We start from the raw sequence: 24,917 nt of genomic DNA, 5'->3' as shown, positions 1-24,917 counted from the left end.
TGACTCTTAGCCCTAGCAAGTTAGTTCCAAAAACTGTATCAACGCCTGCATTTCTTTAATGAATAAAGCAATTATACTACCCAGCCGCAAATTCCTGAGATGTATTTATGTGTATATATATATATATATATATATATATATTATATATATATATATATATATATATATATTATATATATATATTATATAGTATATATATATATATATATATATATATATATATATATATATATATACACACACACACACACACACACACACACATATCTCACGAATTTGCGGCTGGGGACGGCTTGAACCTCACTTAAACCCACCATAATAAGAGATCGTGCATAAAACGACGTATGCTCAACTATTCAGTGGTATTGTTTGTGGCAATGATTGCTAACATATTTTAATTCCTGAGAGCATAGTTTGAATGCCATCGTTGTTGGCCAGGGTTTAATTAGCCTATCCTTGACATTCCTTGTAAGGAAGTTTTACATGAGCTATGTCCTTGTCATATATATGCTAATACCAATTTTAGTTTACGACCCATTAAAGATTGTTAGTTAACAATATTTAGCAATGACGAAAATATATTATTAGGAGGAAAAGGAAAAAGGCGCGATTTCCTAATTACTTAAGCCTTAATTGTGTTATATAGTTATGCAACATTCCCGGAATTTATACCATTTTTAACTTAAAACCGTTTCTTGTAAAGGGGTTGACTCACCATACACACCACTATTCCACGAAGCAAAGTACTCACACGTTACATTTACTTTTTAGAAGAAAATACACATAAGTCATGTGCGGTAATTACCACATGACACTAGCTATTCATATTAAGAATAGCATTCAGAAAATAAAATGGAAAGACAATATTATTATCCTGTGGGTGATAGTGCCATCTAGGTGCACTTTAGGCATTTTAGAAGGTTCTTGCAGCGTCCCTTTGGTTCCTAGCTGCAACCCCCTTTATTCTTTATACCGTACCTCCGTTCATATTCTCTTCTTTTAGCTTGCTATCAATCCCCTCCTAACACCTGTGTCATAGTGCAACTGCGCGGTTTTCCTCCTGTTACACCTTTCAAACCTTTCTCAGTTTTCCTTTAGGTGATGAATAACCTCATAGTTCCCAGCTTTTGGCCTTTTGCCTAAATTTTACATTCCATTACATTCCAATGGAAGGTATTTTGAACTTCCAGCTGCAAGCTTCATGAATAATGGCAATTCCATTACCGTACCCGTGACGTCGCGGGTCACGTGGCCCAGCCTGGCTGTTTTCACACCAAGAGAAATTAAGAGGCAGATTTGCCTCGCCCATGAAATCGCTAATATAGGGAAGTTAAGCATTTAAACTCATATAATTTCATTAAGAAAACTAAGTATTTATATGTTATATAAAATACATTGCTTAGTTGTCATTTATTTTTATATATATAATCAAATATTTTTTTAATTCTGTTGTATAAATTTGTATTTTTCTTAATCAAAATATATTGGTCTCAATGCTAACTTTCCTCTATTAGTGATTTTCTGGCCGTTTCAAATTCGGCCCCGTTCATTTCTTACGGAGCGAAAACAGACAAGTGGTACAGGGAGCGGAGGTGATTGCGTCACAGTACGGTCAGTGCCATATTAACCTTTGCTGGGCAGAGAGGCACACTTCTTTTGGGCCCTAGCCTTCTAAATAAAACTAATTTCACACACATATATATACGTGTATATAATAGCGATGTATATAAATAAGTATTTATATATATATACATATATATATATATATTATATATATATATATAAATAATAAATATATAATATATATATATTATATATAATATATATTATATATAGATATATATATATATATATATATATATATATATATATAATATTAATATATATAGTATATATATATATGATATATATTATATACTCACATTTTAATTTATATTCATCTCTAAATGCAGTAGATTGAGTAAAAATATAAAAATGGCATATATTATACAAATATAACGCCAGAAGGCAGTATGAAAAAAATATTAGGCAATAGACTTGCAATAGTACTTTAGGTGCCTTTTTACCTGCAGATTCATGTATCAGTTGGTCAAAATTTTTTTGTAATAGTTCACTCTCAATACTCATTACTGACAAATGAATCTAAGCTCTTGTGACATTGATGCTCGAAGTTTTTTTTTTATCCGTTTCAGTTTTGAAAATGAGCGTTCACCACTGCAGTTTGAACACATCAAAGATATATACTACGCAGAATAATGTCAAAATTTGGAAAAGGTGATTTTAGTTTTTTCTCCTGAATAAGACGATGCATAAATATTTCATGCGACTCTTCCTGTTTTTTCCTCAGCGCACAATTTTACAAATTCTGAAAATTGAAGTAATTCACTACCAACTAACTCTTCCTCAATATCATTTGGGTATAGAAGTGCAAGTGTCTGACCAGCAGTATATATATCATCAATGCTCATTGTATCGCTTCCAATATTAGAGGGGTCAGTGACAATAAATTGCAATTATCACCAGATCTAGTCATACACGTCGCATTATTGCCTGATCTAGTGCTGCCTTTGTAACACTCTTGTTTGAATAGTTATACCAATGGTGAAATGAAGTTATAATTCAATTTATTATTACTAGGTAATTATTATAATGAACATCATTATGCTCATTATGAAAAATAATAAGAGAAATTTTTTAATAATAATAATATTTTTATTATTATTATTATTAATAATAATAATAATAATAATAATAATAATAATAATAATAATAATAATATTCTCACAGCCAACTAAAGTTGCCAGCCAACTCATTTACCATAAAATGTTAGCTATTTATAAAATACGGAACTCTATCTATTAGTCTACTTTTGTTTTAATGAGGAAGGATTATGAATTTTTATTAATTCTGGTTAAGAAATTATTTTTAATATTGAAATGTATTAAAAGTCACGTAGTCGGTAGGTAGATGCATGTACGGCGTTCTCCAGCTCAAGGAGTTGCACATTTTTTTTTTCAAACTGACTTTTCTTTGTCAATTGCTCTTAGAATATCCGAAGAAACTGCTGTGGAAAGTTTTCCCATTCCTAGAAGCATCTTGCTTTGAGCGTTCTGATAGTGCAAATGTTGCGTATCAGTGGCAAGTTAAAAAAAAAAAGCCATTGTTCCATGTATGGTTTTATTTGGATAAAAAATATTATATATTGCATATGCTGCTTAAAAGAATAAACATTGTCTCCCTTTGGGAATAGTTCCGTCAGTGTACCTCGAGCGGTGCATTGTAGGCTTTACCTAAGTTTTGAAATGTTATGCACTGCGTTAAAATAAAAGAATTGTGTTACTATTTGTAATCTGAGGGGCTAGAGCAGAGTCACGTGTCGCCAATACAGATGCATTCTATGATTAGTTTGTAGCAAGACTGCAATGCAGGGAGATCGCATAAGAAACGTTTACCCTTAAGTAGAAATAAAGACTGAAAGGTCAAGCTCATGTAGTAGTCAGTACTCTTACCATTATTACTGTTAGTTAAAATGCTGAAAGTTGTTGGAAGATACATTAAGAAGATGGCTTCGTACACGATCATTATGAAACTAGCAAAGAAAACACGGCTTGGACGCTAGCAAGCTGCTGGTTGTATTGGTGCAAGTATAGACACCTTTGAAGAGCAGTGCTTCGTGAGCTAGTGAATGGCAATACTTCATGCGTGAATGGGTATCGATGAATGGCAATAAATGAAAAGCGAAAGTTGAATGCCTCGGCGTTCAAGAACCAGAAACTGATATATTAAACATAAAAAATGTCATAAACCAGGGTCAGTTTTCTAGGCCTAGCATAGAGTTCCCGTATGGGGGCACCGGGGTGTTGTGTCATGAGTGTACCTTACACGGTGCACTGTAGGCATTTAGTTACGGTTCTTTGCAGCGTTCCTTTGGCCCCTAGCTACAACCCCTTTCATTCCTTTTAATGTATCTCCAATCTTATCTTCTATCTGACTTCCCTCCCTTTCCTAACAGTTGATTTGTAGAGCAACTGCGAGGTTTTCCTCCTGCTACACCTTTAAAACTTCTGTGCTCTGTTTCCCTTTCAGCGCTGAATAACATTACAGATGCCAGCGCTTGACCTTGGCCTAGATTTCATACTTCATTCCATTCTTAGTATGAAGTAAGTTCCGCAATGAAGAATGGCATATAGCGAAAGAGTGTAGTGACATATCAGTTAGCCTACTACCATGCGGGAGCGGCCCAAGTCGATTGTACTGATATTACAAAGAACACCTTTTTTTTTTTTTTTTTTTTTTTTTTTTTTTTTTTTTTTTATCCTATCTATAAGTACTCAGCGATCCTTATGAAAGATTATTTAATAACCTAAATTTTTCCTTTAAACATATGTTGTGTTTAATTTTCTGATGGGAACTGCCAATGAGGCCAACTTTACTGATAATGTTTAGTGACTTGGTTTTTTTATTTTTTTTTTAATTAACGATGTAACATTTTTTTCGCATAAAAGGTAAAGGATTAACTATAAGATTATGCGTAAAGGACAATATTATGAAAATGGGGAAAGAATATTCTGCTAAAGACACGATGGTGAAAATATTGTCTGAATCACTTAAATAGCTAACTATTATGTTAATAAACTGGTTATTTGATAAATAGAGCCACCGTCTTAACATGGTTGGGTCCTAGTTTTGGACCTACTGATGTGTTTCAGACTTAAGTAAAAGCCACCTCACTTTACATATGGGGGAGAAAATAATTACAACAGAACTTGCTTTATCAGCAGTTTCTTGCCATCGTCCTTTTTGAGACCGATAATCATCCCACTAAAACGGTGAAATATCCATAACATTGTATGTCTACGTACGTCTTAAGTTTAGTTGTCAATCACACTATAATCCAGTTCTGCCCTGGCTTTTGTTTCTTTAAATTCTGCATAAAATCATTGCAAAACGAAAAGCATAGGGTAAGAATTAGTCACGAAGACTGTAAAGACCTGTTTCTAATAGAAGTCCCATTTTCTAAAAAATATTTTGATGACATTCTTAGCTAAATTCTCGGCTTGTGTCGACATTTCTCCTTTTTTTAAGTTTTAAGACTCTCTCTCTCTCTCTCTCCTCTCTCGCTCTCTCCTCTCCTCTCTCTCTCTCGTTCTCTCGTTCTCTCTCTCTCTCTCTATATATATATATATATATAATAATATATATATATATATCTATAGATATATATAAATATAATTATTTTACATATAATAATTATATATATAATATATATAAATATATATAATATATATATATATTTACTATAATATGTATATATATATATATATATATATATTATATATATATATATATATATATATATATATATACATGTAGTTTCTGATGCCACGCCTGATCGTTTCCTCGTCTCTTATTGTGCCTTCTTTACATCAGTGACTTCCTTCAAACTTCTAGACTTTACGTATTCTTATGAAGATGATGCTGCTATTAATAGATATCATCCTAAGTTCTCGTCGGTTTTTTTTACCAGTCATTCATGCTTAATCATATGTAATGCTATCAGTGGAGATCTGGGTAATAGCATAAAATAATTCTTCACTAATATATAGTTCATGTATAAATGCATGAACCATATCTTAGTTTGATTTATTTATCATGTGTATTATGGCTATTTAACATTAATGTGGTAGCAAACCACTTTTTTACCGTAAGCCCTAACCAAATGATTATAAGGGATCACAATAGGGAACCAGTTTTTTCTTATTTGCTTCAAAATTAATTGTAAACACTCCCTAAATACAAGAAAAGCAACTGAAACAATATATAGGCCATGTGAGCAATCGGTAATATTCACGAGGAAAAATGAAAATGCTTGAAAAATTAATGTGACATTAGTAATTAAAAAGATAATCTTGGATATCTTGTCCAGTCTGGACGGGTATGACGTGCCCCTATTATCTCTTCTTGACCACACCTGCTCTGGTACCGCCAGTCTGTGCAGGCACTTGTGCTTTGTGGATGGAGATTCTCCAGGAGCTCCAGTCAGCGAAGGGATTTTCTTGGAGGTCGTGGAAGTGTTGACAGGTTCAGTCAGAAAATCAACAGCAGGTGTTTACCAAGTAAAGTGGACGAACTTCTCAGGTTGATGTCGTTCTATGGGTATCTCTCCAGTCAGAACTACTATTCTGTAGATTGCAGTTTCTAGCCTACCTCCACTGTGATAAGGTCATCTCTGTGTCTGCCGTTAAAGGTTATGACTTGACCCTTTGCCTACTAGCCTAGAGAGACTTTGGACTGCGATGTTACACCTAAGACTTTTCTTGACAGATGTGACATTGGCAAAGAGAGAGACAAATTACATTTTTATTTATTTATTTATTTAACTTTTTTTAGTGCAGCACTTTGAGAGATAAGAATCATTTTCATGTTTGCATCCTAAGTTTGTGGTAGAAGCTCAGAACCTGTCATTTCCCGACGAAAGATACAGATCTTTCTTGATTAACCGCTCCCCCGAACTTTTAGGCAGTGGATAAGACGAGTTGCTTTTGTCTGGTACTACCTGCACAGTAATATATATATTATATATATATATATATATATAATATATATATGATATATATATATATATATGAGAGAGAGAATGTAAATTTATTCTTGGCCATTTTTTTTAGTACTCTGGGTGACACTGCGAGCAAATTATCTTTTAATTGGTATGACATCCGAACAATTTGAGTTTATTGACTTGTATGTTTATATATTTTCAACTTTTGATTTATTTTGTTGCTGTATTTTACTTCTCGCATGTGCAGGATGGACCGAAAGTCTTGTTACCCCTACCAAAAAGTACCAACAATAGAGGTACAAGTATTGCAATGATACAAAATGCATTTCCTGGATTTAGTTTGTTCACTATAAGAACAATTGAATGAAATAAGAACACTGAAACAATAGAAGAACAAGTAATATAGTAATAGAGAAGAAGATGTACTGGATTCAGTTTATATGCTTTCAGCCATCTGAAATAAAAAAATAAACAATATTAGGACAAAAAATCGTGAAAATTAAAATAATATTTAGGGGTAACAAGAATAAACCGATTCCGGGATATGTATTTTGTATTATTGCAATACTTGTACCTCTGTTGTTGGTACTTTTTGGTAGAGGTAACAAGACTTTCGGACCACCCTGTACATTCACGTAAACGGATTCCGTGTGTGCGTGTTGAAAAGGAGTAAGTGGGAAATAACCAGTGACTGACCTAATCCTAGGTCGAACTTTTTCGAAGGACAAGTCCAATTATTTACACAGTGAAGAATGGCGTGAGCAATAGTTTCTTATTGGTTGGTGAAGGCGAGAGGCATTCTTTTTAAAAGGGTAGAGGAGAGGACCTCAGTGGTGGTGGTATGAGGGCAGGCAGGGTAGTTTCTAGGAGTCTGGTCTGCGGGTCGCAGCCAGCCAGACTGAGCCAGTCACTCAGTTTACGCTAGAGAGCGGTGAGAAGTAGACGTGTTGTGTGCTTATTTAGTTCTCTCGTTGCCTGTCAATGGGACTCCAATCCGACTGATTGTAATAGGACTACTTTAGTCTTCTTATGTCATTCTTAGATTTGATAAGGTTGCATTTAGGGATAGACCCTCACTTTGACTCCATATTTGATATAAATTGTGATATTTTTGAAGGTGCTTATCTTCGAAGTATATATATATATATATATATATATATATATATATATATATATATATATATATATATATATATACACACACATTTATTTATTTATTTATTTTTAGGTGTTGGTACAGTGAACTATTATGAGAGGAGGATGTTTCTGTTTTCAGGTCACATGTGGCTGACGTAAATTTTTAATTCGTAGGTATACTCTTATTAGATATTTTTTCTTCGAAGATGAGCATGTTATTACTGTATTAATATTAAAGTGCCAGATTCACCCGTTCTCATATCAGTCCTGTAGTTAGAATAATCATAGGCCTAGTTTAGATTTCTTTTAGTTTAGAAAAAATGAGCCATGACTGCACAGAATTTCTTGGGTTTTTATTATTGCTTCGGTGACCAAAGTCATTGCAATGCCAATTACATAAAAAATAAAGTTGTATGTGTATATTGAAACTATTTGCTACAGATGTGTCTGCGAATGGTAAGCCACACAAATTGAAGTACCTAACTCGGTTGATAATGAAATAGTCACGGACGGCATCCTGAAAGTTAACTGATTAACAAACAGCTTTCATCCTCATCATCATAATCCTTGTTTATTTTTGGAGGATATCAATTGGGCCGTCAGGCTGCCCCGCATATTTATCATTTACAGCTTACGTTTTTCATGGGCGAAAAGTTCGTTGTTATAACTGTTTTATAACGTGCTTGTTTATGAGGGTGTTGACTATTTTAGAATGTGTACTGTTCATGGAATTCAAATGGCATTTATATATTTATGCAGTATTAATTATTTTCGAGATTTATATCAGCGTAATTCAGTGCCATGCTATAAACATGCACATGTGAAGCGTGAGCGAATGAAACACCGGTCTCCTTAGTTTCTCGTCTTGGAATATTTGGTGCTTTTCGCTCTAACTTGTGTGTGTATCGTGTATATTTGTACAGTATATAACACGCTGTCCCGTATCACTTCATTCAGGAAAATATTGCTTGCACTTTTCCGAAACCTCCTCTCTCTCTCTCTCTCTCTCTCTCTCTCTCTCTCTCTCTCTCTCTCTCTCTCTCTCTCTCTCTCTCTCTCTCTCTCTCTCTCTCTCTCTCTCTCTCTCTCTCTCTCTGTTATGTCTCCTGCGTGTGTTTTTTACTTTCATCTAAGAGACTTATAGTTATAATAAACAAATTATTTTTCTTAATCATTACGTAATCCCTTAGCTATCTTTTCTCATTTGTCCGGAGACTTTTCACATACATGAACTTCCACCATCAAGACTTTTGTCCGTTGTCTTTTCTAAATCAAATTCCGTCCGTATATCTTCGCACGAGTGCTTAGCAATGTTACGACCGAAAGATACAAATCTTATCACTTACATATATAGAGTAAATACTATGATTGATGAGAGGATGAAAGGAATGGAGTAAATGCTATGGATGATAGTGGGATGAAGGGGGGGGGGGGGGATTAAATGCTGTGGATGATAGTGGGATGAGAGAGATGGAGCCAATGCTATGGGTGATAGTGAGATGAGAGGGAGGAATTAAATGCTATGGATGATGCTGGGATGAGAGATGTGGAGTAAGTGCTATGGATGATAATGGGATGCGAGGGAGGGATTAAATGCTATGGATGATAGTGGGATGCAAGGAAGGGAGTAAATGCCATGGACGATAGTGGGATGACAGAATTGGAGTAAATGCTATGGATGGAGGTGGAATAAATGCTATGGACAATAGTGGGATGAGAAAGGTGGAGTAAATGCTCGGGATGAGAGATGTGGAGCAAATGCTATGAACGATAGTTGGATGAAAGAGGTGGAGTAAATGCTATTGACAATAGTGGGATGAGAGGTGGAGTAAATGCTATGGTTGAAGGAAAAATATGGCAGTTTCTGTTAAGTTCACTGAAAGCACTCCGTAATTAAGGTATATGTATGTAATATATATTATAGGTATATATAAACACCATTTGCTTAAGTATGGAGAGTATATATATATATATATATATATTTATATATATATATATATATATATATATCAATGACAGATAAAAGTACAAAACATTAAAGCACTTGAAGACTGCGAACTTATCACCGAAATATAGCCAAGGTGAGATTTTTTTTTTTTTTTTTTTGTATACTTTGGTTCTTCGGTTGTTGGTTTGCAGACTTATCGTATTCATTGGTGGGAAAGTGAAAGGTAGGTTCTTGAGACACATATTTCTATCATATCGTGAACACTGGTAGCAATTCTACCTTTTATATCTCTTTCCCTCTCCAGCATTTTATATGTTGGGTCATACGAATTCTTTGTTCAACATTTGAAATGCATAAATGACGCAAGCATTAATTAAAATGAGAGACTAGTCCCTTTAGTAATTTAACTTTCTGTGTCCTAAATTGGATGTCATGGAAGCTTAATTAGGTTTTAAATTATTCAAGGTAAACTGCCGATATCTCACTAACGAGAGATTACAAGTGGTCTGAGAAGCTGCTTTGTTTTCATTATCTGGAATGATTGTCTTCTGTGGCGGGTGCAGGTGCAGGCAAGGGTTGTAGTCAGTGGCTAATTCCTTGGGGGAGGGGGTTACATTTAATGGCTGGTGAAGGGAGGGTTATATTCAGTGGGTAATTATGGGTGGAAGGGAATTGCATTCAGTGGATGGTACCGAGAGTTGTGATCAGTGGCTGGTGCAGGAGTTTCTTCAGTGGCTAGTGCAAGGGGGGCGGTGGGGGCGTGTGATAGAAGTGGCTAGTTCTCTGATGGTGGGAGGTTGCATTCATTGGCTGGTATTAAGAGGGTTATGCTCAAGTGAGTAGTGCTGGGGTGTTCGTTCAGTGGCTAGTGCAAGTAGGATTGTATTCAGTGGCTAGTTGTTGGGAAGTTGTATGGTGCAGGAAGTGTTTATTAAATGGCTAGTGCAGGGAGGGTTTTATTCAGTGGCTTCCTCGGGCGGTGGGGTCTGGGATAGTATTCAGTGGCAGGTGCTATGAGGGTTGTATTTAGTAACTGTTGTAGGGGTGTTTCTTCAGTGGCTAGTGCAGAGAGAGTAGTAGCTAGTTTCGAGGGGGTGGGGGTTTACTTTCAATGATTTCGGCTAGGGTTGCATTCAGTGGTTGTTGCAGCAGTTTATTCAATGATTAGTACAGGGAGAGTCGTATTCAAGAGGCTTGTTCTTGTTGGGGGGTGGGGGGTGGTCACATTCAGTGACTGGTGCATAGGTGTCTATTAAGTGGCTATTTCTCAGAAGAATGTTATATTCAATGGTGGTGCTAGGAGGGTTGTATTCGGTGGGTGGTTGCAGTAGATGTTTATTCAAAGGCTATTGTAGGTAGGGTTTTATGCAGAGACTAGTTTCTGAGATGGGTTTACATTCAGTGGCCTGTGCAGAAAACTTTGTATTCGGGGTCTGATTCAAGGGGTGGGTTGGGTTGGGTTTGTATGCTGTGGTTGGTGCTGTGAGTACTGTATTTAGTGGCTGGTGCAGGGATGATTGTATTTGATTTGGTGCAGGAGTGGTTGTATTTGCTAGCTGGTGAGGGGAGGGTTGTGTATGATGGCTGGTGCTGGGAGGGTTATATTCGTTGGCTAGTGCAGGGAGGGATATTCAGTGGTTGATGTAGGATGGATGGTATCTGCTGGTTGGTTCAGGGAGGACGTCATCAATGGTTAGTGAAGGGAGGGTTGTGTTCAGTGGCTTGAGCCGGGAGTTTGTATACACTGTGGCTGGTGTAGAAAATGTTTTATTCTGTGGCTGGTGCAGTGAGGGTTGCACTCATTGGTTGATGTATTGATGGTTGAATTGAGTGGTTGGCAATCCTTTGGACTGCATTTCCCCATATTTGGAGTTATGAATATTGGACGATTTATAGGACGGACAATGAATTGCTTCACTAATGTAACTCTCTGCCCTCTTTACGACACTGCAATGTGATACCTCAGAAAGATAAAAATGTGAAGGAAATTTTGTCTCCTCTGCCATATTTGGTGAAGTACACAAATATGCCTTCGAATTCATTTGTAGATTGCAAGGTTAACTTTTATCTCATTTAAGAAAACAATTTAATTGGGTTTGAAGAAAGCGTTTTTGCCCTTCATTCTTTTTTGCCTTTGTTATAATCTTGAGCATATCAAGATTTGCATAGTTGATTTTTAAAATGTTATAAGTTGATTTAATCATGGGAACGATTGTTGTATAGGCAAGGCCATTTTGGTCAGTGGATAGGGTTCCATCCAAATCTGTAATGGCATAGATAGACTTAGGGTCCAAAATTTAAATACGAACTAGTGGTTATTGTAAATGTTTTTTAACGAAACCTAAAAAATTTAACGTAGGATAGATTTCATCGGTAGTGTCTTAAACTTGAGAAAAAATAAATCTAGGGAAAGTGTTTGAGTCTCTCTCTCTCTCCTCTCCTCCTTCCCCCCCCCTCCTCTCCTCCCTCCTCCCCCTCTTCTCCTCCTCCCCCTCCCTCCCCTCCCCTCCCTCTTTCTCTCTCTCGTCCCCCTTCCCTCTCCATTTCCTCTCCCTCCTGATCTTCTTCTTCCTCCCCATTCCTTCCTCTCCCCTCCTCTACTCTCTCTCTCTCTCTCTCTCTCCATAACTTTTCAAATCAGAAATCCTCTAAGACTGAAAATTACGCGTGACATCTATTTACGCTCGTCCATACAGTTTCTCATAACCTATGACGAAAGCGATAAAATATTTCGAAGAGGTAAACTTCTGTATGGTATGGTTTGAGACTTGTAATGTAAATGTGCAAAAGAATTCGTTGCAATTCTAAACACGAGTACCTTGTTCACAAGATTTTGTCATTATGTTAATATACTAAATTTGAAATTTTTCATATTTTCCAGAGATAATTACTGATTTTACATTGGTATGTGTTTCGTTTATGTTATGATTTCAAGAAAATGAACCCATTCTGTGCTGTACGGAATCATGGATGCGTCTGGCGACATTATTGAGTACTCTACAGTTTCCAAAATTAGTATCTAGTAGTCAAACAGGCAGCGCCGCGTGTCGTATTGTGATTGGCTGGTCTACCGTGACGTCATTCATTAATGTCGAATAAACAAATAGGAGTCGCCATGTGTCAAAATGGTATTGGTCGAATAGGATAGATTGGGTAATGTGATAATGTGGCGGCATATTTCTGAAGCCTTAGCGATTATTTTCACGGGCTGCTGCAGGAGCAAGTGCTCCTGTCGGCCCATGACCGCCTTAATTAATATGTCAAATATTAGGTATCAGTGTGGGTGGGGAGAAGGATCAGGATGGGGAAGGGGATTTGGATAGGACGGGTAGGGGAAGAAGGGAAAGGGAAAGTGAAAGGAGGTTAAGGTATCGCATTGTTTGGGGAGTGATGGGATGAGTATTTACAAAATGGATTTTTTTTTTTTTTTCGAAACTTTAACAAGAAAATTAACTTGTTTTTGAGTCTTAAGAATTACACTATGAAGCAGGCACACACAATTCCTTTGTGGCGAGATTTTTATTTTTATTTTTGGAACAATTTACTCTTGAACAAATGGTTAAAATGCTTACGATGCAGACTGCTCATCAGGTACCAAGCAGAACTGCCAATTATACATGCATTATCAGGCACTGATGCCTTTGTTTCATAGCTTTTATACATCTGGTAATGTGTATAAGTGTCATGATTCGGGCAAGGTATAAATCTTTTTTAAAGTCAATCATCTCGGAACAATGATTTTTTTTTGTCAGTAGTTATATATATTCTTCCAAGTTTTATAGGGTTCTGAGATATTAGGCAACGCATTTTGGCTTCCCACTCATTTATTATTTACTTTAGTTGTATTCACTACAAAATATACAGAAGATGGTATTTTATGATGTTTCCATAGAGGTTATATCACAACATGCACTGCATGAGACGAGTACTAATGTTTAGAATTATCAAACAGTTTTCAACGTGAATCCTTGGGTAACAGAAAAATAAGATATTCAAAACTTCATTGTCAAAACTTTACTTTTTACATTCATGTTTTCCAAAGTTAATCACTGATTTTGCTTTGCTGTTTTTTTCCAGTAAATTAAACCTAATAGCAAATAAGTTATGCATAGAATTAGGTGTAGAACTGTAGTCCAGTTCATATACAGTATGAGTTAGCTAGGTTTTATGCAACTTATGAAATGTAATGGATCTTTTGAAAAATGTTTGAAGTTTGATGTGAACATTTTTCCATCAAACGGTTAGCTAAGTAGATGATTTTTGAAAATGACATATTTAATGTGTCGGTACGTCATCTTAAGAAGCTGACAAATTACCTGCGTATTCCATTTTATTATTCATACTTTAATTATAACGTGCAAAGTGAATGAGTGCTAATAACATACTAATAAATATCACAGTTACATCAGGCCAAGTCATCATACGTTTTGTGGGATTTAAAATGTCTTTCTTATTTGAGTGCTTTGTAATTTCCAAAGTAATAGAGTTGCTGTCGTAATTACCTAGGAACCTGCGTTTGGGAACCTCTCTTTTAGAGGATTTCTATTAAGTCAAGTATATCTTAGTTTAACCAGACCACTGGGTTGGTTAACAGCTTCACTAGGGCTGGCCCGAAGAATTAGATTTTTATTTACTTGGTTAGTAACCAATTGGTAACTTAGCGACGGGACCTGCAACTTATTGTGGGATCCGAGCCACATTATTTCGAGAATTTCTAATCGCCAGAAATAAAATCCTCTGGCTCTTCACTGGCAGCAGCGGGGAGCGAACTCGGGCTACCACCGTGGCACCTAGGCGGCAGTCAGAGGCACTTTCTTATCAATCACTATCATGATTATATATGTACATCATCACACTTCATAGTTAAAAAGGAGCGTGAAAGAGCCCTTCAATTGCTCCTTCTTGCACTAGAATATAGCAAGGGGTCGAAATGGGCCAACTCACGGAAAAGCTGGGGCCTGAATTAGTTCCTGGATTGGGAACGAGCTAAACTCCTGTGGGGTCATTGCAGTTCGACCGATGGGGTAAAACGGGGCGGGGGTTATTCCTGTAATTGGGTCAAGGCAAACAACTCGCCACTATTACTCCTCCCTCTTGGCCCCTTTGCTCCTCCTCCTCCTCCTCCTCCTCCTCCTCTGTCTGTAAGATTCATTGGGTGCGTAAGTTATTTACAGTAATGCTGCTGCATATGCTGTTTATCTTCGGAGTGGATTTGCGAGTGTTTTTTTTTTTTTTTTTTTTTTTTTTTTTTTTTTTTTTTTTTGTGTGGGGGGGGGGGGGGGGCGGTTGGGGGTGGGAGGTGCATGAAAATTTCAGTTTTTTAAGAAGCTTGAGTCATAAGAAATTACTTTTTTTTTTTTTTTTTTTTTTTTTTTTTTTTTGCAATGAGTTTTGTTTAGAAACTGTTATGTAGAACTGTACTTCCATTATGTATAAACATATGGTACATTTCCTAGATGCCTATTCAGGATATTTGTAGTAGTTAGCCAACATGAAAGTTTAGACGATGTTGGATGTTTGACTATCTCTTCATAGAATACAAATAAATCACAACATAAATCAACATTGATCTTTGACCAGCATCACTTTTGCTGTGTGGAAGGTGCTGTATTTTTCTTTTCATATGTTAAACAGCAAGAACAGACAATGAGGGTAATAAGCGTTGACGAAATTTGCTGATAGTGTGTTTACATCAAGCCAGAAAAAGTTTTTCGTCTTTCATCCGAAGTCAATGCATTCAAGAATTAACTATTATGTATGTAAGATATTTTTTTCTTTTTTTGTACTTGTTTGGATGTGAAATATTTATCGCGTGTTACTGGTGGTCTCTTAGATGTATGTCCTTGAAATGCATATCTCTTTAAATGTAAGTTCATCTACACAATAGGCTATGTAGGTAAATAAATACATGCAGACTTGGCAAGGACCTGTAAGTAAAAATGCGTGAGAGAATCCGATGAGATAAACACGCCTCGCGGAGGCTAAGCATGATGGGAAGGAAGCTGGGAGGTTGGTCGGTAAATCTCCTTTAGCACACCCTCTCCTCCTCCGCATCTCCGTCTCCCATTTAATGTCAGGTCTCATTGGCTGTGTATATCTTTTTTGTTTCCACTCCTTCATTGACGAGTTACGCTCCGTGGAAGTGTACCTTCAGTTGAGTGCCTGTTTTTCTCCGCGTCTACTGAACGTGCAAGTCACTTTCGCTGCATCTTACGACCAAGGACTGTTCTTTGCATACAGCCTATTAGCGCTTCCTTTCGTGACACTGGTGGTTTTGTTAGGCCATCCTCTACTTGTCTCTTAGTCTTCTGTGAATTCCACATCTCCTCAAGAGCGGCTGGATGGAAGTTTTTCCTTTTTCTGCAACACTAAACAGGTCCTTGCTTCAGGTGCAACCCCTGACGGAATATCAATTAGAAAAAGAAGAATAACTCACTATATGTCCATCTGTCTATATTTACATATATAGATAGTCAGATCTGTGTGTCTATATTTACACACACACACACACACACACACACACACATATATATATATATATATCATATTAATATATATATATATATATATGTAATATATATATATATATATATATATTATATATATAATATATATATATATATATGCATGTATGTATGTAGTAAGGAAATCATCTTTGGGAATAATGATGATTTTGGTTGGGTTAGTTGTCTTTTTCGTGTTTTTATTTTACTGAAGGTTTGGCTCTCTCTCTCTCTCTCTCTCTCTCTCTCTCTCTCTCTCTCTCTCTCTCTCTCTCTCTCTCTCTTAGACACTGTGACATACATGTACCTCCATCTTTTTGTTATAAATAGCTGTTACTTGCCGCTCCTTCAGCACTCCCTGATTTTTTTCCCTGTTACTTCCTCCTCCTGGCCCTGCTCCGCCTTCTCCATGGAGCTCACATTGCTTGATGACATAGGAGCGGGTGGAGAGAGGTTGGGGGTGTTCTCGTTGGGTGTATCTTGGCCTTGTCTAAGGCCACTTGACGTAACCCCCAAGCCTCTTTTCCCTGATGCTTTGCTTGCGTTTTGCACAAGGGAAGTCAATGATGCCTTTTTTCATGCTGGGCATCCTGACGAATTGACTGACAAGCAGCAGGCTTTGGGATCTTATGTATTCTGTGTTGTGTTTGGCTTTGGATAACCAAATCCACTCATATGTTTTGAAATGCCCTGCACTGATCATGTTGCAGCAGTGAAAATCAAAATGAATTTACTTTCTAAATGATTATGTTTTACTGTATTTAGTCAGACTGACATATCAATATGCGAGGGGATTCTGATGAGAAAAATTATTTATAAAGTGAATTTGGATATGCTCTGCTTGTTTATGAGAAACGAGAACCATCTGCCATCATTCTCTGTAGTAGTTTAAATATAAGTTAGATTGCTTTTTCTGAAAAACTCGTAGTTAGGAAGAAAAGACGAAATTCCTTGAAGCCTTTCGGCAGTAGCAGAGATTTCACTTATTATCAAAGATAAAATACACAGCATTGTCCTGAATATTAAAAGAATATTTCCTTCAAGAGATTCATAATATGCCACAGAGTACTAGGTCTTGATCATGGTGCTGTAATATCCGTGGCCGTTTCTCATTTTGGGTGATAATGCCCATATAATACCACATATTACCACCGCATTAGTAGGCGATCACGCGCAACCCTGTTCACCCCGCATATATAAATAGACACACACACACACATATATATTATATATATATATATATATAATATATATATATATTATATATATATATATATATATATATATATATATATATATATAACTATGTGGTCACAAATACACTTGTACAGATTTTATGAAATGGAATTACCCCTACAGTTTATAAATAGATTACCGTATATATATAATATTTTATATATAATATATATATATAATCTATATATATAATATATATATATATGGCTATAAATACATACATTTATCTAATATATACACACACATTTTTATATATATATATACTATATATATATATATATATATATTAATAGAGTATTATATATATTATTATATATATATAAACACCCACGTGGTCATAAATACACTTGTATAGATTATGATGAATGAACCCTACAATATTAATATGATACCTGATGTGCAATTTCCGTAGAGTTGTATATCTCATCATCTTTTCTTTCCAGGGAAGTGAAGTGATACCGTTGGATGTTAAACTTGGATTGCTGTGAAACGAATTTTATGTGGTAAACAAAAATAAAGAAGTGAAATGAGACGAAAGCCGCAGCTATGTTAATTTTTAAACTTTGTGCTTGTGATTAAATCTGACAGAAAAGATTGTTTGAATTTCATACAGTGAGAGTGAAAGGACTGGTGACCGGAGCATTGCCACTAACAGTTGGGACAGATTCTTGGAAAGGTCTAACTTGCTGCCATTGGCTCGTAGTGTTTTATATGAGGGACGTTGTGGCTGGAACGACATCGCGAACAATCCCCGTGTGAGGGTTTTGACCTTTTGTGCTGTGCCACCCCCGTGGGTGACATTACTGCTTCGTCACCATGGTAAAAGTTCTTCAGGTTTCAGGTAAGCTGTTTTGCTTTTAGTGGTTGTTATTGTTTACTACTGTCTATTCATTATTTCAATATAAAACGTAGGAAAAGTAGTCTGGGTCATGGTGGTTGTGTATGTTACTTGGCACGTGTTCCATTTTTGTTCGTACTTCAGAAATAGGCGTAGTAAATTATTTTCTCTTGTTAGGTTAAGTAATTTTTTTTTTTTTTTTTTTTTTTTTGCATGTGACACGTTCGCAAAAATGTGACTCAAAATTATGTCATTCTCATTTATTTTAGTCTCGCCGTTAGACAGTTGGGAACTATCGCATAGCAAATGATATGGAATGCAAAACTTGATGTACACCGGATAACGGGCGTTGCTGCATCGTATATTGCTTATTTTTTGTCAGGATCTTGGAGGAAAGGCTAATAACCTCTCATTAACTAATTTAGACATGCCAGGTGATAATTTTGCTCTCGGTTATGGGCTGCAACTTCTTATTAAGGATGTCGATTTCGGGTTAGGAAGTCTGTCAGTTGTGTAATTAAGTACGAAAGGCTTTGCAGTTTGAAAGATCCCTTATTTAATTGACGATGATATTTTGTTACTGGAAATGCTTTCATCAGTTCGTTGTCAGAAGTTTCATTTTGTTTCTGCATTCTGTGTCCTTATGTTCATATAGGTAACTGATTAAATTATACCTAATTCATATTTGTGGATTGGTTAAGTGACTACTATGCTATATATATGATGTGGGAATAACAACATTGGAAATATGTGTAAAGGCATCAAAGGTGAGATTTTCAAATATTGTTAATAGTTTCATACCTGCAATTTTAAATATTCAAATTATAACTGGTGTATATATATATAGATATTATATATATTTATTATATATGTTACCTAGACTGTTGATTTTCCATGGACGCTCTATTATAATGAAACTTCTGATTTGTTCACTCATTTTGGGGGTCATTGTGTAGCTTATCCAGTTTGTTCAAATGTGTGTTTGTGTATGCGCGTGCGCGACTTCGTCGTTAATGTTTCCTTTAATATTTGCAAAGCTTTTGGAATTTGGAATTTTTTAAGTGGCTAAAATCATTAAATATGTTATTTAGTTTTTACTAGCAGTTTTCATCCTCTAGATTTCAGAATAATATGATTAGTTTTTACGAGCAGTTTTCATTCTTTAGATTTCATATATATATATATATATATATATATATATATATATATATATATATATATATATATATGTTTAATTTTTACCAGAGATTTCACCCTTTACATTTCAGATACGTAGATATGCATAGTTTTTACCAACAGTTTCCAACCTTTAATTTTCAGATAGATATGTATAATTTTTTATCAGCAGTTTCCACGCTATAGATGTCAAATAAATATGTTTAGGTTCTACCAGCAGTTTTCACCTTTAGATTTTATAAACATGTTAAGGTTTTACCAGCAGTTTTCACCTTTAGATTTTAGATAAACTGTTAGATTCTACCAGCAGTTTACCATGTTAAGGTTCTACCAGCAGTTTTCACCTTTAGATTTTAGATAAACATGTTAAGGTTTTTCTACCAGGCAGTTTGCACCACCTTTAGATTTTAGATAAACATATTGGTAAGGTTTTTCTACCACATTTTCACCTTTGATTTTCACTTTAGATTTTAGATAAACATGTTCTACCAGCAGTTTTCACCTTTAGATTTAGATAAACATTTTTGTTAACATTCTACCTGCAGTTTTTCACCCTTTAGCTTTTAGATAAACAGTTTTAGTAAACAAGGTTAAGCAGCAGTTTTTCACCTTTAGATTTTAGATAACTTTTTAGGTTCTATCAGCAGTTTTCACCAGTTTAGATTTTAGATAAACATGTTTTAAGGTTTCTATTTTTCAGCAGTTTTCACCTTTAGATTTTTAGATAAACATAATTTTAGGTTTCTTATCAGCAGTTTTCACCTTTAGATTTTTAGAATAAACATGTTAAGGGTTTACCAGCAGGTTTTTCACCTTTTATTTTTGATAAAAAAAACCATAAGTTCTACAGCAGTTTTACATGTTTTTAGGTTTTCTACAGCATTTTCACCCTTTAGATTTTAGCCTAAACATGTTTAAAAAAAGGTTCTTTTTTTATTTCCAGCAGTTTTTCACCTTTAGTTTTAGATAAACTTTTAAGGTTTTCTACCCGCAGTACACGTAAGGTTCTACCAGCAGTTTTCACCTTTAGATTGTAGATAAAACATGGTTAAGAGTTCTACCATCAGTTTTTCACCCTTTAGATCTTAGTCTAAACATGTTAAGATTTACTGCAGTTTTCACCTTTAGATTTTAGAATTAAACATGTTTAGGATCTATCAGCAGTTTTACTTTAGATTTAGATAAACAAGTTTTAAGTTCTAATCAGCAGTTCACCCTTTAGATTTGTAGATTAAAACATGTTAAAGTTTTACCAGCTGTTTCAACCCCTTTAGGATTTTTAGATAAACCATGTTAAGTTTTCTTACCAGCAGATTTTCCCGTTTAGATTTTTAGATAAACATGTTAAGTTTACCAGCAGCAACCTTGCGTTCAACCCTTTAGATTTAGAAAACATTAGTAACGGTTTTACCCAGACAGTTTGTCACGCCTTTAGATTAGATAAAACATGTTTAAGGCTTCTACCAGCTCACTCTCTCACCCCTCTCTACCATAATGACTTCTCTGCATGTATAAACATGTTAAGTTTTACTAGGCAGTTTCCAACCTTTAGATTTTTTAGATAAACATGTTAAGAGTTTCCAGCAGTTTTCACCTTTAGATTTAGATAAACATGGTTAGTATACCAGCAGTTTTCACCCTTATGTTTTAGTGGATAAAACTATTTAAGGGTTTACCAGCAGTTTTCGCCCTTTAGATTTAGATAAACATGTTAAGATATTACCAGCAGTTTTCACCCCTTTAGATTTTAAATTTATGTTAAGATATACCAGCAGTTTTCACCCTTTAGATTTTAGATAAACATGTTAAGGTTCTACCAGCAGTTTTCACCCTTTAGATTTTAAATAAACATGTTAAGGTTCTACCAGCAGTTTTACCCTTTAGATTTTAGATAAACATGTTAAGGTTTTACCAGCAGTTTTCACCCTTTAGATTTTAGATAAACATGTTAGGTTTTACCAGCAGTTTTCACCCTTTAGATTTTAGATAAACATGTAAGGTTTTACCAGTAGTTTTCACCCTTTTAGATTTTAGATAAATATTTTATTTGTTTTTTACCATAATTTTTCACCCTTTAGATTTTAGTAAACATGTTTAAGGTTTTACCAGTATTTTTCACCCTTTAGATTTTTTTAGATAAAGAAACATGTTTTTTAAGTTTAAGAAATCAGTTTTTGTTTTTTTTCCCCATTTTCCACCCTTTTTAGAATTTTAGATTTAAAACGTTCTTTTAAGGGTTTTTGTTTTGTTTTAACCAGTTAAGGTTTTTTTCCACCCAGTTTTTTCTTTTTAGATTTTAAAAGAATTTTTAAAAGAAATGTTTTTGGTTTTTTTTTTTACCCAGGCAGTTTTCATCCTGTAGATTTTAGATAAACATGTTAAGGTTTTAACAGCAGTTTTCTCCTTTAGATTTTAGATAAACATGTTAAGGGTCTACAAGCAGTTTTCATCCTTTAGATTTCAGATAAACATGTTAAGGTTTTACCAGCAGTTTTCACCCTTCAGATTTTAGACAAACATGTTAAGGTTCTACCAGCAGTTTTCATCCTTTAGATTTCAGATAAACATGTTAAGGTTTTACCAGCAATGTTCACCTTTAGATTTTAGATAAACATGTTAAGGTTCTACCAGCAGTTTTCACCTTTAGATTTTAGATAAACATGTTAAGGTTCTACCAGCAGTTTCACCCTTTAGATTTTAGATAAACATGTTAAGGTTCTACCAGCAGTTTTCACCCTTTAGATTTCAGATAAACATGTTAAGGTTCTACCAGCAGTTTTCACCCTTTAGATTTCAGATAAACATATAAAGGTTTTACCAGCAGTTTTCACCCTTTAGATTTTAGTTAAATATGTTTAGTTATTACCAGCATTTTTAAACTTTAGAATTCAGATAATCACGGTTAGTTTTTACCGGGAGTTTTCATCCTTAAGATTTCAGATGGATATGTTGAGGTTTTAGTAGTATTTTTCACCCTTTAGATTTCAGGTAAACATGTTTAGTTTTTACCGGCAGTTTTCACCCATGAGATTTTAGATGCATCATAAACAATAAAGACTCATAAAAATTATGTTTAATAATGTTGTTACAGCTGAGATCCATCTTGTAATATGATTCAGAGGAGGATCTTCTGACTTAAATAATTTTGATAGTTTCGAAGAGAAGACCTTTAAATTGGAAAGCTATCATTAGCATTATTACAAATCAATTGTCATGGGAAGTTGTTCAGTACTAATGAGATATAACTGCCTTGCGATTGTACTTATTCATTTTCTCCAGACGGAGATATTTGAATCCATCAGTTTTTCATGACTCATTACTTTAGTTAAAAGCAGCTGTTAAAGATTCTCTCTCTCTTCTCTCTCTCTCTCTCTCTCTATCTCTCCCCTTCTTCCCTCTCTCACTTCCTCCACGTCCTTCTTTCCTCCCCCCCTCCCCTTCTCTCTTCTCCTCTCTCTCTCTCTCTCTCAGCAGTTCTAGTTATTTTATTTTTGAACGAATTTGTTCATCGTAATTTGCAAGTCAGTGAACAGTGTAGAGTAGTCATTCATCCAGTGTTTAATTAATGAGAGGCATATTTGAGCTAATCTGCTCGCGTTAAGCTCACCCATACCCCACCTCTAATTATTCAGCCTAATTAACCTTTGGAACTCCCGTGCTCTTAATTGTGGCTACACTTGAGGGAGTGAAATGAGAAAAATCAGACTCGGCCCATTAAATTTGAATATTCATCGTTCAAAGGTTATAAAAGAAAAACTAGACTAAATGAAAACGGTAAATCATAGAAGTTCAATTTCATGGTTACAGACGGAATGGTATTGCTTTTTTTTATATATACCGTCGAGTTTAGATTTATTTAATCGGTAATATTTACAGACTTCAAGTGGCATTTTCTGTCGTACACGACGACACTGTTTCTACTTGTTATGAGTAATTTTCAGAAGTAGACTGGTATCATTTAATACTGTAATTTATTATTTGTTGTGTTTTTGCTTTTCTAGAGAAGTTTGCTTTTGTTAATGTCCGGTTGAGTTTGTTCCAATTTAATCTGTACTGATGGTTGTTGTTGTTGTTATTATTATTATTATTATTATTATTATTATTATTATTATTATTATTATTATTATTATTATTATTATTATTATTATTTAAGCAGAATTAAACTAAACTAACGCCAAAATTGTATCTTGGTGTCCTAATTGGTAATATGGAAACTTAAGGCTATCGTATGTGAGTGCAGACATTCATTATGCAAAATAACTTGGTGTCTTAACATTGGCCAGGTACGCGACAGAGCACCTGTTAAAACAGTAATGTTATGCTAAATAGTCATTGCAGCGTTTTGAAGAAAGTTAAATTTTGTGAGATCATTGGGCAAAAATATCTGAAGAAATCGTTTGAAGAGGCATAGATGATTTACTTGTAAAAATAATTTACTGGTTACAGATTAATACCATTGTAGTCGTAGCTAAATCTTATAAAGGGAAAGTGGCCCAAAATGTGTTTGTCAGGAGGTAGCTAAGTTCTCTGAAAGCGTTGAATGGAATATTTTGCAGGCTAGGTGGAACGTGAGATTAATTAAAGCTAAAAGACCACATTGCCTTATGTCTTTTGGACAGGTACTGCATACTTGCAGAAGGAAAGAAAATTATAAGGTAACGCGATAAGCGCAGCAGAAACAGATGTTTAATTTATCATCATTATTGTGTTCCAATTTCGAATTCCAAAAATATTCCATAAACCAGTTGTTGCAGACTAAGAGAAAAATCAACGATAATCTATGCAAAGTTCAAGAGTAAATACAACAAACGGCCCACGTCAGGAGCCCAGAAACATGCAAATCGCATTTGTTATGCAGTAATGCTCATAATGTCTCATCTGGTTCCCGTTAGGCTCAAGAGTTAAGTGGGAGAAGCATTTAGGTGATCCCTGCATGCATAATAACTAGCTATTGCTCGAGCTCTTGGCCTTCAACGTCAGTGGAAGGCAAGATTTTCATCATTGACATTATCGGAGATGTAAGACCTGCAGCTGTTTCTTAAGTATTTATGAGTTGAATCATTATATATTGGAAAATAATTCTTCCGTAACTTGTATTCAGTTAAAATTATTTATTGCTAATCGTATGTTTCTGGTACTGCTGATTATAAATGGTATGACGTCTGTTTGCGGAAATCAGCCAATCGTTCAATCGATTTTTTCGCTTCTCAGATGATTCAGATGACTCAAGACGCTGATGTTGAGGGTATATCATTCTCACCAAGGGTGCCTCATTTCCAATTTTATTCATTTATTATAATTTAAGGTTGTGTTGTATGGTCAAAGAGCCACATATGCAGCAGACGCGATCTCTTGATATGGCTCGGTGTCAGTGACCCTGTTAGTTGTGACTCTAGATAATCGGCGATGGATCAATCAATATCACGAGATATTAGTGGACGTTAGGAACCGTAAATGCATGCCGCAATAGCGAATTCACGTTGGCCCTTGGACTTGCCATTCGTTCTTAATTAAGATGGT

General features: G+C 35.1%; 1 protein-coding gene across 6 annotated transcripts in view; it reads left to right on the top strand.

The window, feature by feature from the left end:
• The window catches only part of LOC135219424 (uncharacterized), a 913,425-nt gene that overhangs the window by 1,150 nt on the left and 887,358 nt on the right, over positions 1–24,917 (top strand). For 5 of the 6 annotated variants that reach the window (XM_064256199.1, XM_064256198.1, XM_064256197.1 and 2 more), the window contains exons 1-2: positions 7,486–7,563; positions 17,827–18,224. In XM_064256199.1, coding sequence (XP_064112269.1) covers positions 18,200–18,224 — 25 coding nt within the window. In that variant the 5' untranslated portion in view covers positions 7,486–7,563; positions 17,827–18,199. Of the gene's footprint in view, positions 1–7,485; positions 7,564–17,826; positions 18,225–24,917 lie in introns of those variants that run through there. The other variant, XM_064256195.1, reaches the window with a different exon arrangement.

This window comes from Macrobrachium nipponense, chromosome 1 (genome assembly GCF_015104395.2).
Source record: "Macrobrachium nipponense isolate FS-2020 chromosome 1, ASM1510439v2, whole genome shotgun sequence".
NCBI classification, from domain to species: Eukaryota; Metazoa; Arthropoda; class Malacostraca; order Decapoda; family Palaemonidae; genus Macrobrachium; species Macrobrachium nipponense.
Note: the sequence above shows the minus strand (reverse complement) of the source record. Positions and strands in the feature narration are given on the sequence as shown.